Source organism: Pygocentrus nattereri, chromosome 28 (genome assembly GCF_015220715.1).
Source record: "Pygocentrus nattereri isolate fPygNat1 chromosome 28, fPygNat1.pri, whole genome shotgun sequence".
In the NCBI taxonomy this organism is placed as follows: domain Eukaryota; kingdom Metazoa; phylum Chordata; class Actinopteri; order Characiformes; family Serrasalmidae; genus Pygocentrus; species Pygocentrus nattereri.
The window spans coordinates 3951994-3964880 of record NC_051238.1 but is presented as its reverse complement, the minus strand read 5'-3'; the positions used below and the strand labels follow the sequence as shown (position 1 = coordinate 3964880).

Below are 12887 nucleotides of genomic sequence, written 5' to 3'. Positions count from 1 at the left end.
CATAAGACAGCGTCTGGGTCCAGCCTCGGGGCGTGGTCCACCTATTAGTGACTATAATTGTCAGTTCCTGGCAGTAATGGTTGAAAGTGCATAAAATAGACCTAAAAAGCTAAAAACAAACTACTCAGTAGCAGGAACAGTGATTATTGTGTCTATTTATGTTACATTTATGCATTTTGGCTTACAGTGTAGTCCGTTATAGATGTAGGTGAATGTAACAAGGACTCTTATTGGTGTAGTGTGGTGTCGCCTGGACGGGGAATCGAACCCCAGCCTGCTGTGTGGAGGGCAGCCGTATTGCACAAACTGCTGGATCATTCATATAATTCACATTATTATCAGATGTATCGCTGTAACATGGCATATTGCCCATCGATGTCCAGGCCACCTGTCCAGGGTGTATTCTGCCCAGCTCTAATAACAGATATTATTGTTTGTGCAGCTGAGGTTCATACCTCTGTATTGCGCCACTGTTTCTCAGGCCTGATCATATATCACCCATTTTAACATCATGACGGGCTTATGAATGACCTCATGAGTCAACTCCACCGTGTTAGAGCGGTGAAAGCAAGGTTATTAAATTATGAATGCAGACTCTGTCCACACCGACAGAATGCTCCCAGGCTGCTTCAGAATGCCTAGTCAGTTTTGACAACTAGGCAAATATTTTTTCATATCAAAGCAGTTTGGACTTTTTCTCCAGTGCACAAAGCAGTTTTCAGACATGGGTTTAAAGCTTTGTAGCTCCAGTACTGATTCACCATTGAAAATCTATTGTTAATTCAACTTTAGGCCTTACCTGATGCTAGGAGTAAAAGATTCAGTATAATGGGCATATCCTCCTCCAAAAAAGTCAGGATAGTTAGTTTTTCCATTATAATTTAATATGCATAGTCATTTTTTGTGGAATATTTGCCTGCCAATTCTCAATGGCATGAAATGAACCAATTAAACAATCAGTCTTGCAGAGCTTAAGCTACATGACAGGCTTGCTGTGTGTGTGTGGAACCGAGCTGGGCCTGATTTTACGTTTGTGCGTTTCAGGAATCCCTCCAGAAGATCGTCACCACCTTGGCCCTTAAAAATGAGGAGATCCAGAACTTCATTTGCTGCTTGAAGCAGAGTCTGCAGAACTTAGAGGTACATCAGGAGATGAGTAAAGAGCCTTTCTGGTCAGCTGTTTGACCGTACACGGTTTGTTGATAATCCAGTGCATCTTTTTACCTTGGACAGCTTTCATGCCTGGAAGACCTACACACTTAAAAGTGGCACTTTAGTGAGGAAAACGGTTCTCTATAGAACCAAGAACACTCAAAGAACCCTTTGCATGATTAAAGGGTTCTTTGCATCCTTAAAGCCTTCTTCAGATTGATGGAGAATGTGTTTTTTATGGTTCTATGTAGAACCTTTCTGTGTAGCTCAGAAAAGGGTTACAATAGAAGAATGCTTTTTGGCACTATGTAAGACCCTTTTCCAAAAGGTTCTACATAGAACTATCTACAGCACATTCTCCGTCAGTCTGAAGAACTCTTTAATGTTGCAGAGAACCATACGAAGGGTTCTTTGAGTGTTCATGGTTCCATATAGAACCATTTTTGCTAATATTTGATGGCAGCCGATTAAAGAGCGTATTTCTTTGTTTCAATTCCGTTTCATTTTAATTTGATTTCATAGTTTATTTCACGGTGTCTCCAGTAGCTAAATGCTGCGTGGCTCATGCAGCCAGCTCTGGCCTGTTAAAGGGCCACATGGAAACTTTAATTTCCCTCATTTTTTTTAAATAAAAGAAGCTTAAAGTAATATGTAAACAATCTGTATGTGGAGCTAAACTGCAAAAACTGCCCATTTGGAGATCAGCATTTCTGTGATGTCATGAGAGCCAACTTGTTTACATATATCAGCAGTTAAGCCCCATCCCATTCATGCTAAAGTTATAAGGAGTGTTTCAGCTCTGAGTGCTTGAATGAGTTGAATGAGGCACAGCCAATCAGAATAGAGCCTATTTGCGTATATCAGTCCTAAAGGTGCAGTAGCAAAAAAGCCAGTCTGTTTAATTGTAAAGAGAGGTTGGAAAATGGTCAGTTTTACTCGGCTAATTTGCTCTTTTTGGTACATAAAAGCGCATAAATACATTTCAGGACAGCAAGACGTACCGTGTCTCTCTAGTCTGTGTGAATCAGTGGAATATGGGCGTGGTGCAGATGCTTGTCTAGAGGACTAATGAACCACAGAGTTCCTAGATTCAAAACCTGAAGTGCAGTTGCAGCTTTTAATCAGTTCTTTGTCCCACAACTCGCCTTTCTTGTTAAATTAGGTGGTTTGGAGCATCTAAATCTAAAATCTGAGTGCAGTGGTTGTCCAGAACGCTGTCCTGTGTGATGGGATCAGCTGCTTAAAATGCCTGGCTGAGAGCCAAAGCTTTTCTAATTGGCCCCATGCTGCTGTCGTGGTGTGTGTGTGTGCACATTTTGCAGGCGAACTCCACGCGTGTCCAGGAGGATCTGGAGTCCGAGTTCAGTTCTCTGCATGCTGTGCTGGACGAGCTGAAGGAGGGCATGGTGACCCGAATCAAACAGGAGAGGGCCAGCCGCACGTATGAACTGCAGGTGAGACGTTCTGTGTAACAGTGTTTCTGCGCATCTGTTGCTGGAGTGCCAGGCTTCAGGACTCGATTCACAGCTTTCTTCACAGTCCTGGAAAACCTGGAAAACTCAGGGAATCATGAAATCTCAATTTCCAAGCCTACAGATGACTTGGATACTGGTAAAATGGCTAGAAGTAATGAAATGGCATTTCTTATATCTGGTCCTCATATATATGTCAATAATGACATATAGTTGTTTTTGTAGTATTTGTGATGTGATGTCAGATTTCTTAAACACATTGGTGCAGCAGGTAGGATTTTAGGGCGGGAACGATGACAATATTCACCATTTAGTCTTCAGTATTCAGAGATGGTGCTCGTTATTGTGATAATCTGCATCTGCGTTTAATGAACACTGACCAACTATATGTTTCATTACAGTTGTAAACATAATCACGTTTACCTGGATTTAGTGCAGTGCAGTCTGGAAAATGGGGCAGTCATGGGCTTGAGGTTAGGGGGCCAGCTCTGTGACCGGAAGGTCGCCGGTTCAATCCCCAGAGCCGACAGTATGAGTATGTAACATGTAGTCACTTGAGCAAGACACCTAACCCCCAACTGCTTCCCGGGCGCTGTGGATAGAGCTGCCCACCGCTCCGGGCAAGTGTCTTCATGCCCACTACTGTGTGTGTGCTCACTAGTGTGTATGTGGTGTTTCGGATGGGTTAAGTGCAGAGGTTAAACTTCCCCATTGTGGAACTAATAAGGGTCTCTTAATCTTAAAATGTTGAATAAACTGACTGTTTTCATAGTTTTTACTATGATTTCAGGTTGTTTTTTTGTCTCATCAGACCTCTAACAAAGCTAAATATAGTGATGCATGTCGTATCTCATTTCTTAAAGTATAGCGAACTTATATTTTTGTAGCCTCACCTTTCACTAACATATTCATTCCTTAGGAAGATGCTTGATGTCTGCTCCATCCTGCTTTGTTTTAGGTGTTCTATTCCTCCAAAGATCGCTGAAGCAATTCAGATTAAACTAGCTTGAGGGTAGCATGAGGATGCACACTGCTGTGTCTGATCCGCTCGTACCAGCACAACACACTCTGACACACCACCATCCCACCAGTGTTACTGCAGTGCTGAGAATGACCCACTAACCAAATAGTACCTGCTCTGTGAGGGTCCATGGGGGTCCTGACCACTGAAGAACAGGGTAACAGAGTATCAGAGAAACAGATGGACTACAGTCTGTAACTGTAGAACTACAGAGTGCAGCTATACAGTAAGTGGAGCTGATAAAGCGTAGAAACAAGGAGGTGCTCATAATGTTATGCCTGTTCGGTGTGTATGCACTTGTGTGTGCATCTGAATGTACTCTGATAACACAGATAATTAAAATCCATCTGATGAATTCATCATTAATAGGCCAGGGCTTTTTATATGCAAGTGGTTAAATATGCACACCTGGAGAATGAAAAAGGCCTCAGCTGGCTCAGACTGCTCTGTACTCTTCAGCTGGGAGCTGGACAGAGTTGTGGGCAGGAACGGATCCTCTGGGATTATCCAGTCTCTGTATAATCCTTTTTATAGCCCTCCAGGCCTGTCTGAACACAGACTGTTATGGTTATGTGTGTATATATGTGTGTATGTATATATATATATATAATCATGATATGTCACTCTACCAGTGAGTTTTTTTGTCCACATTCTACATCTTTACGTATTAACATCATGCGTACAGGCTCAAAAAGAAGGTCTGGCTTGATATTTAGGCCCCAGATGATCCCAATATCAACGTTTTACTGATAAAGACTTGATGATATTGGTAAATAATTCACTCGTATCCTTGGATCTCGTCCTTCTAGTTCAACTTCTCTTTGGATTCTCTTTCAATCAACAGATTTATCCACTCAGGGAAGTGTTCCGAAGCACAACCCATGCGACAAAATGTTCTTCCACATGTGTGCAGTTACACTTTTCCACCAGAGAGGTCTCCAGTTCCCCAAAACCTACATAGTGCAGCTTTAAATCTGCGGGCCTTTTAGATCATTATTGTTTCAGCGGTTTCTTTGCAGATGCCTGCAGGTTTTGTCCTTGTACTCATCTGAGTTTGTGATCCCATTACTGAGCACTATCTTAGTGACTCTGTAGGAAAACCAGCCCCAGGCTTCGAGGTTTACGGAACCCTTAGTGCAGTCTGGTAGGAATTTTTCTCCAGGTGATCGTCAGTTTAATGTTTCTCTTTGGATCGATTCATTTTATTAAACATTTTATGAAGTAAACTAAAGAACTTCACTGATGTTTACCAATGACTAAATGGTTAAAGTGTCCAAATATGCTTGTAGCACAAGATCATTGAACCCCTTAACTTGTCCAGGGGCCGCCAACAGGCCTCCAATCCTCACTCCTGTGGCTCAGTCAGTTTGCAGATTTTTCATCTACACTCTTTAAAAAGATCTTCAGGGGTTCTTTAGTAAATAAAATGGTTCTATATAGAACCAGGAACACTCAAAGACCTCTTTGAATGATAAGTAGGTTCTTTCCATCGTGAAAGGGTTCTTCAGATTGATGGAGAATGTTCTGTAGATAGAAGTTTTTTTATAATGGTTCTAAAAGGGTTTTTGTATTGTTACAAGCTTGACATCATCACAATAGCAGAACCCTTTATTGGTACTCTTTTCAAAAAAGATACTGAATAATAAGTGTTTGTAGCCTAGGATCTTAAGTGGCTTATTAAGACTTAAGTTATTCATCTGTGTGTTGTTCAGTAACTGCTGTGAAAAGTTTTGAGAGTGGGGGGTTGAAATATGGATCTGCATACAGACCCTTTTAGGGTTCTGCTAGTAAACTCCCCTGTGCAGTGATGACTTCTGTGCTGCATTGCTGTGTCTCCTCAGAATCAGCTGAGTGCCTGCACCAAAGCCCTGGAGAGTTCAGAGGAGCTGCTGGAACTGGCCAATCAGACGCTCTGCTCGAATGAGACTGACGGCTTTACTCAGGTGCCCCCCCCATCTTATCTTATACACTCACTTTCATCAGGAGGTTCTGAGGTTTTTCGCTTTTTTTATTTATGTAGTTGTGTTGAATATGTAAATATTTGAATATCTGCATTTTTAACGAATGGTATTGGAATATCACAGCATATATTCTTGTTTTTGAGGGCCCACGTTATAGAAATCCAAAATGAATCCCTTTTATGACACGAAAGTTTGATGTAGTATGTAATCAACATTGTAATCAAAATGTACGGCTCACTCCCCACACAGACCTTGCAGTCCATGTTTGGAAACGTGGTTGCAGAATTGACTCGTTTTGAATGAGGTGTTTTTGTAATAAATACATTTACGTATGTCTACATATTTAGCCTGCAGCATCTTAGCCCCTGAAGTTATAAGGAGCCCTTCCGCCTTCACTGAGGCACAAACCAGGGCAGCCAATCGAAACGGAGGTCATTTCTGTTTATCAAACTTGTAGGCACAGTAGCAGAGCAACCTGTTAGGTGTATTATGACTGTTTTGAAGGGCTGATATCATGAAAAACTGAACTTTCCTCACTTTTTTGAAGTAAAATAGTTTGATGTTGCATATAAACACGGCTAAAGTTTCAAAGCATACCGTTCACTCAGCAGTCCACGCAGTCCATGTATGGAAACTAAGCTTCTGCTGTATGTGATGCTTGTAAATAGTGCTGGGCGATATGACCTAAAGTCAGTATCACGATTGAAAATATTTCCTTGGTTACGATTAATTTAGGGGGCAGTCGTGGGCTGGAGGTCAGGGAACCAGCCTCGTGACTGGAAGGTCGCCAGTTTGATCCCCAGAGCCGACAGCACATGACTGAGGTGTCCTTGAGCAAGACACCTAACCCCCCACTGCTCCCCGGGCGCTGCGGATCGGGCTGCCCACCACTCCGGGCAAGTGTGCTCACTGCCCCCTAGTGTGTGTATTCACTAGAGTGTATGTGGTGTCTCACTTCACGGATGGGTTAAATGCGGAGGTGGAATTTCCCCGTTGTGGGACAAATAAGGGTCACTTAATCTTAATGAACAGTTTATTTTGCCCTCATAGTTCACCAACAAGGTTTGTACTGTAAGTATTCTCTGTATATCTGTATATGCAGATCATCTGAAAAGCCAGATTGGAATTCACGCGACTTTGATGTCAATCCAACTCGACATTCGTCATAATTTCACGCTGCTGACACCTGATAAACAATTGGGCTGATATTTCTGTACAAACATCAGAAGAGACTCCAAAACCTCCGTGTTTAAAGAGATTTGGAAAGAAACGTCCAAACGCGGCCGCAGGAGGACGAGGTTTAAAGAGTCCGAGGACGCGAACCAAAGAAGTGACCGCGCCCTTTTTACGGCTCGAACACGTTCTGAGTGACGAGCCCAGCTGTCAGTCAGTGAAGCTTCATGGTGGCTCCTGTGATGCTGGTGAAGATGAAGCTGATCCTCCGGGAGCGACTGGCGTTCGTTGACAGTCGTGATTGTTTACCTCTGGATGAGCCTCATGCAGCATTGATTGATCTTTATGGGTCGGTTTAGCAGCTGATCTGCTGTGTGAACGTAGCCTTAGACTTCAGACGCAGACTGAATGTGGCGGAGTCACATGATGCACGCACGGTAATACGTTTATAAACGGACAGTACATGAACACACAGAGTGGAGAAAGGATTAAAAGAATTAATAAAAAATCGAAATAACCGACACGGGCAAGATTACGTTAGTCAGAGGTTCTGAATGTCGGTTTCGATTATTTTTCGATTGGTCGTCTAGCTCTACCCAACACATTTGCATACATCAACCTATTCAGCCTGCAGCTTTCAGTTTAGCTCCGCCCATTCACACTAAAGTTATGCAGAATATAGGTCATTTACATGTAATAGTCTTAAAGGCACGGTAACAAAAGCAGCCTGTTTAATTGTAAAAGATAAGGAAATGTTAGAAAAAGTCATGTAGAAATTAATTGTGGATCATTTTTATGCATAAATGTGCGGAAATGTCATGTGGACATTGGAAAGAAACATAAAGTATAGAAACAAATGACACAAATGGTGGGAAAAAAACAAAGTATGGAGGTTCTTTAAGCTTCACGTACCTAAATTGAGTTAATTCAAAGAATACTAAGATAAGTTCAGATGTCCAGGTATTTGAATAAAGACTCCCATTATGGTAAATGAGGATTATTATGATGTCCTTATATGTCTGCATCAGTTAATGGGGCTGCAGCTTTTGTGTGATGTTTGTTCTGGTTTTGTAACTGGGGCTTCTAACAATGCAGCGGTTGTTGCTGTCCCTGCTTGCCTCTCCAGCTAACCCATGCATGCATGACTGATGTATTGTTTTATTGTGTCTCGGTGTGACTCACTTCTCTCTCTCCCCCCTCCTCTGTATTCCCCTTTCTCTTCCTCCTTCTCTCTTCCTCCTCTGCTTTCAGGCGGCCAAAGACATAAAGGATAGGTACAGTACACCTGTGCACACCTAGCTGTGTATTTAGACCAGGGTGTCCCGTGTCAGCCTAGGGGGCCACAGCACTCCGCAGTTTAGTTGTTTCCTTTTTCTGAGCTCTGGAAAAGCTTTTTAAAGTGATACCTTTACCCCAAATGTTAGTGATCTGCTAAGTGATTTAGCTTTTTTAGCTTTGGAGCTGCAAATAATGGAAGCTAATCGTCCACCAGTTAGCTTGGTGCGAACTACACGCCTAAGTCAAAACACGGTTTGAATAATCTCTAATGGAATTGATTTATGTGGTTTCTGACACTATTATCTGTAGACATGGACTAAAGTGCATTAGCATAGCTAAAAACAGTGAAGCCGTGTCCCACTTTTGTCCACATATTACCGTTCAAAAGTTTAGAATCACTGGTCTTAATCAATCAATCATCCATCCATCCATCCATTTTCTAAGTCGCTTCTCCGTCAGGGTCGCGGGGGGATGCTGGAGTCTATCCCAGCAGTCTTCGGGCGGAAGGCAGGATACACCCTGGACAGGTCGCCAGTCCACTTAATCAATCATATAAAAACAAATATACACATTTTTTTGCAGATACATGAATAAAATGATTTTAATATGATGCGAATATCCCATAGTTTTCAAAAAATTTGTAGAAAGCTATAAACTGCATGAAGAATGAAATTTCAGTAAAATTACTGTTTAAAATAGTGACCAAATTAGGGTGATCAGGGAGATATTTCTAGTAATTTTAAGTCAAGAAATCATTAGAACTAATTTCAGTTTATTATATAATAATGTTCTTTTTTTACCATAATTTAATCATTTTTTGTTGTTTGTGAAAATACAAAATGTATTTAAGATATGGCTCTCTATATAAACATGGGTGAAAGTGCAGGTAGATTATCATGCTTCATAGTAGCTGCTACTGTTTTTAGCTGTGCAACATATTTTGTCCATTATGGCCATTTTGAGTTGACCTGGGAAAATAAACCATGCAACTGCAGTGCTGTGGTGGTCTAAGACTGTCAGCGGGAGATTCTGGTTTTAGAGAAGTGAAGAGTTTAGAGCAGCACATTCTCACACCGTCATCATTGTTGTCGTCATTTTGAATGCTAGCAACTGCCTTATCATTTTCTTCATGGCTCGTTCTTCACTCATCTTCCTCTGGCTAGATCCTCACTGTATGTGGCTAAATTTACTTTCTGTCGTCTTAGTTGCTGTTTTTTAGTCTCGATTTTATGTGTTTTGTGCTACATTGATTTATTATTCACCAGTCAGGCGTCACACTCTGACCACCTCCTTGTTTCTAAACTCACTGTCCACTTTATCAGCTCCACTTACTGTATAGCTGCACTCTGTAGTTCTACAGTTACAGACTGTAGTCCATCTGTTTCTCTGATACTCTGTTACCCTGTTCTTCAGTGGTCAGGACCCCCATGGACCCTCACAGAGCAGGTACTGTTTGGGTGGTGGATCATTCTCAGCACTGCAGTAACACTGACGTGGTGGTGGTGTGTTAGTGTGTGTTGCGCTGGTCTGAGTGGATCAGACACAGCAGTGCTGCTGGAGTTTTTAAACACATTAAACACACGTCTCTGCTGGACTGAGAATAGTCCACCAACCAAAAATATCCAGCCAGCAGCGTCCTGTGGGCAGCGTCCTGTGGGCAGCGTCCTGTGGGCAGCGTCCTGTGGGCAGCGTCCTGTGGGCAGCGTCCTGTGACCACTGATGAAGGACTAGAGGATGACCAACACAAACTGTGCAGCAGCAGATGAGCTGTCGTCTCTGACTTTACATCTACAAGGTGGACCGACAGGGTAGGAGTGTCTAATAGAGTGGACAGTGAGTGGACACAGTGTTTAAAAACTCCAGCAGCACTGCTGTGTTGCTGGATGCACCTATACAGTAAGTGAAGCTGATAAAATGGACAGTGAACGTAGAAACAAGGAGGTGGTCAGAATGTTTTGCCTGATGGGTGTAAATCAGAAATTCTGTTCATCTTGATCACTCTGCTCTGCATGTTCAGTAAATGAGTTCATGGACTTCAGAAGTTGTACTGAACTGTTTTTGGTGTGTGTGTGTGTGTGTGTGTGTGTGCGCAGTGTTACCATGGCGCCAGCCTTTCGGCTCTCTCTAAAGGCTAAAGCCAGTGACAGTATGAGTCATTTGATGGTGGACTTCACTCAGGAGAGGCAGATGCTGCAGGCCATCAAATTCCTCCCAGGTCAGTTTCACAGTAAACAGACCCTCAGAGTTTTAACGTGACTTTTAGATTCACAAAGATCCCAACTGAGGACAACATGCAAAAAGGCAGAGAAAATTGTATGTAAAAGAGCCTCTTGTGTGTGTGTACTAGTTGTTCCTGTTAGCAGTAGGAAGATTGCGCCTCAGAGAGGTGTTAAAGTATAAATATATTAAGAGAGATAAAACCAAGAAAAAAATGAGCTAAATGTGTGGTAAAGAGAAAAAACTGAGGGAGGTAGGTGGAAAAAGTAAGACCTAAGCAGAAGAAGAAGAAATGAAAAAAAGAATGAACACAGCTTAAAGTGAATGTCTAACTTAATATCATGACATTTCATTGCTGTGTTCATAGTACAGGTATGAGTCCTTCTACAGAGCAAATAAGCACCAGATCAGAACATCAGTTTCTGTAGTTTAACAGGAAAACATCACTCAAAGAAGACATAAAGGAATAAATGTACCCTGTTAATAAAGATCTCTTAGTGTTATTTATCCGTATATAGACTGTATGGACTGACATTAGATCAAACTCTCTTAGTGTTATTTATATTTGTATTGCATTTTCTTGCTTTAATGGTTTCTTGCATAGTGAAGTGATTCTTCACAATGATGGAGAATATGTTGTATATGGTTCTGTATAGCATTAAGGGTTCTACTATTGTTACAATGTCAGTCTTGAAACAAGAAGAGCACAAAAATGTCATATCCTTTTCAAAAAGGTTCTATTTGGAACCATATAGAACACATTCTCAATCAGTTTGAAGAACCAGTTCACTGTGCAAAGAACGATTTAAGCATGCAAAGGGTTCATTGAGTGTTTATGGTTCTATATAGAACCATTGCCTTTACTAAATAGCCCTTAAAAACCCAAAAGAACCATCTTTTTCTAAGTGTGTACATGCAAAAATGTTGTTTAAAGTGTTAAGAGGGGGAATTAAACCTAGAAAGAGCTTGGGAAATGCGTGTAGATAAGGTGGACCAATCAGAGTCAGCCAAACCTCCATGTGATGTGACATCACAACCACAACTTACCAGCTGTTTGGCACACTGCTTTCAGGGGTGAAGACTCAAGCTAGAAAAGGTGGATATTCTGGTCTTGGCCAAAATAAAATCAGGCCTGAATCTCAATTTATTAAAATAAGTTTAAATTGCAGGTGCAATATTTTTTAATTTATTTATGTTTTACAGTCTGTCTGCCCCACTTTCTGCTCAGTACCAAGTATGTTTCAAATCCGAGGGAAACAGTGCATCACATCACCCTAGAAAATGTGGGTGCCTCATTAAAAGTTAATTAGTAGAACGTTGGTCTGCATTAACATGTTTGAGCCATGAGCTGTAGCGGTGTTGTGTGATATAATGGGTCGTTGTAGTAACGCCAGATTTTAAAAATCTTCAGGGTAATTCTAAAACGTGGAAAATAGTGAAAAAAGAAAGTGTGTAGGTGTCCAAACTTTAGACAAGTACTGTATTGTGCAGTGAGGAGGGGGACTGAGCTTGAGAGGGGAATTAGCAACAGCTAAATTGGGAGAAAGATGAGTACAATGTGCGTTGAATCATTTCCTAACATATCGAATAAACTCAGTGTGTATTCAATATTGACTCTGATGTTAAAACCTCTGTCCCTGTCTTCAGTTCCTGCTACTCCAGAGATCCAGGTGTCCGAGTGTCAGGTTTGTGATAATTCGGTCACTGTGGTGTGGACGCTACCAGAACCTGACTCTAAAATCGACCACTTTGACCTTGAGTACCGGCGGACCAACCATGAGGGACCGCCCAGAGCCCGAGAAGATTACCCCTGGATGGTGATGGAGGGAGTTAAAGAGACAGAGTACACACTGACAGGTACAGCAGCACTACTACTACTCACTCTGTTGAGACTATGACTACACAAGAATGCAGCTAGATGTTTGAATGAGTTTCCCAGTAAGCTCTCTGTGACGTAGGACTCCGCTAGTGGTATTTCTTATCAATATTGAGATATGAATTTCCGCAATAAACGCATTGCTAGAGCAGCGATGACAGAAAAGATCTAATGACCTCATACATACAGATGTCCCCAAAGCTCAGCTTTAATGGAAATTCAACTACGAAACACACACTGAGACCTTAACATGTCCCCATAACTCAGCTTTAAATGTCCCCATAACTCAGCTTTAAATGTCCCCATAACTCAGCTTTAAATGTCCCCATAACTCAGCTTTAAATGTCCCCACAACTCAGCTTTAATGGAAATTCAACTACAAAACACACACTGAGACCTTAAAAGGTCCCCATAACTCAGCTTTAAATGTCCCCATAACTCAGCTTTAAATGTCCCATAACTCAGCTTTAAATGTCCCCATAACTCAGCTTTAAATGTCCCCATAACTCAGCTTTAAATGTCCCCATAACTCAGCTTTAAATGTCCCCATAACTCAGCTTTAATGGAAATTCAACTACAAAACACACACTGAGACCTCAAAAGGTCCCCATAACTCAGCTTTAAATGTCCCCATAGCTCAGCTTTAAATGTCCCCATAACTCAGCTTTAAATGTCCCCATAACTCAGCTTTAAATGTCCCCATAGCTCAGCTTTAAATGTCCCCATAACTCAGCTTT

General features: G+C 41.7%; 1 protein-coding gene across 1 annotated transcript in view; it reads left to right on the top strand.

Moving 5' to 3' along the window:
• The window catches only part of fsd1 (fibronectin type III and SPRY domain containing 1), a 28453-nt gene that overhangs the window by 1085 nt on the left and 14481 nt on the right, over nt 1-12887 (top strand). Inside the window, exons 2-7 of the mRNA XM_017725462.2 lie at nt 1045-1140; nt 2475-2606; nt 5487-5588; nt 8031-8053; nt 10151-10272; nt 11922-12131. Coding sequence (XP_017580951.1) covers nt 1045-1140; nt 2475-2606; nt 5487-5588; nt 8031-8053; nt 10151-10272; nt 11922-12131 — 685 coding nt within the window. The remainder of the gene's footprint in view (nt 1-1044; nt 1141-2474; nt 2607-5486; nt 5589-8030; nt 8054-10150; nt 10273-11921; nt 12132-12887) is intronic.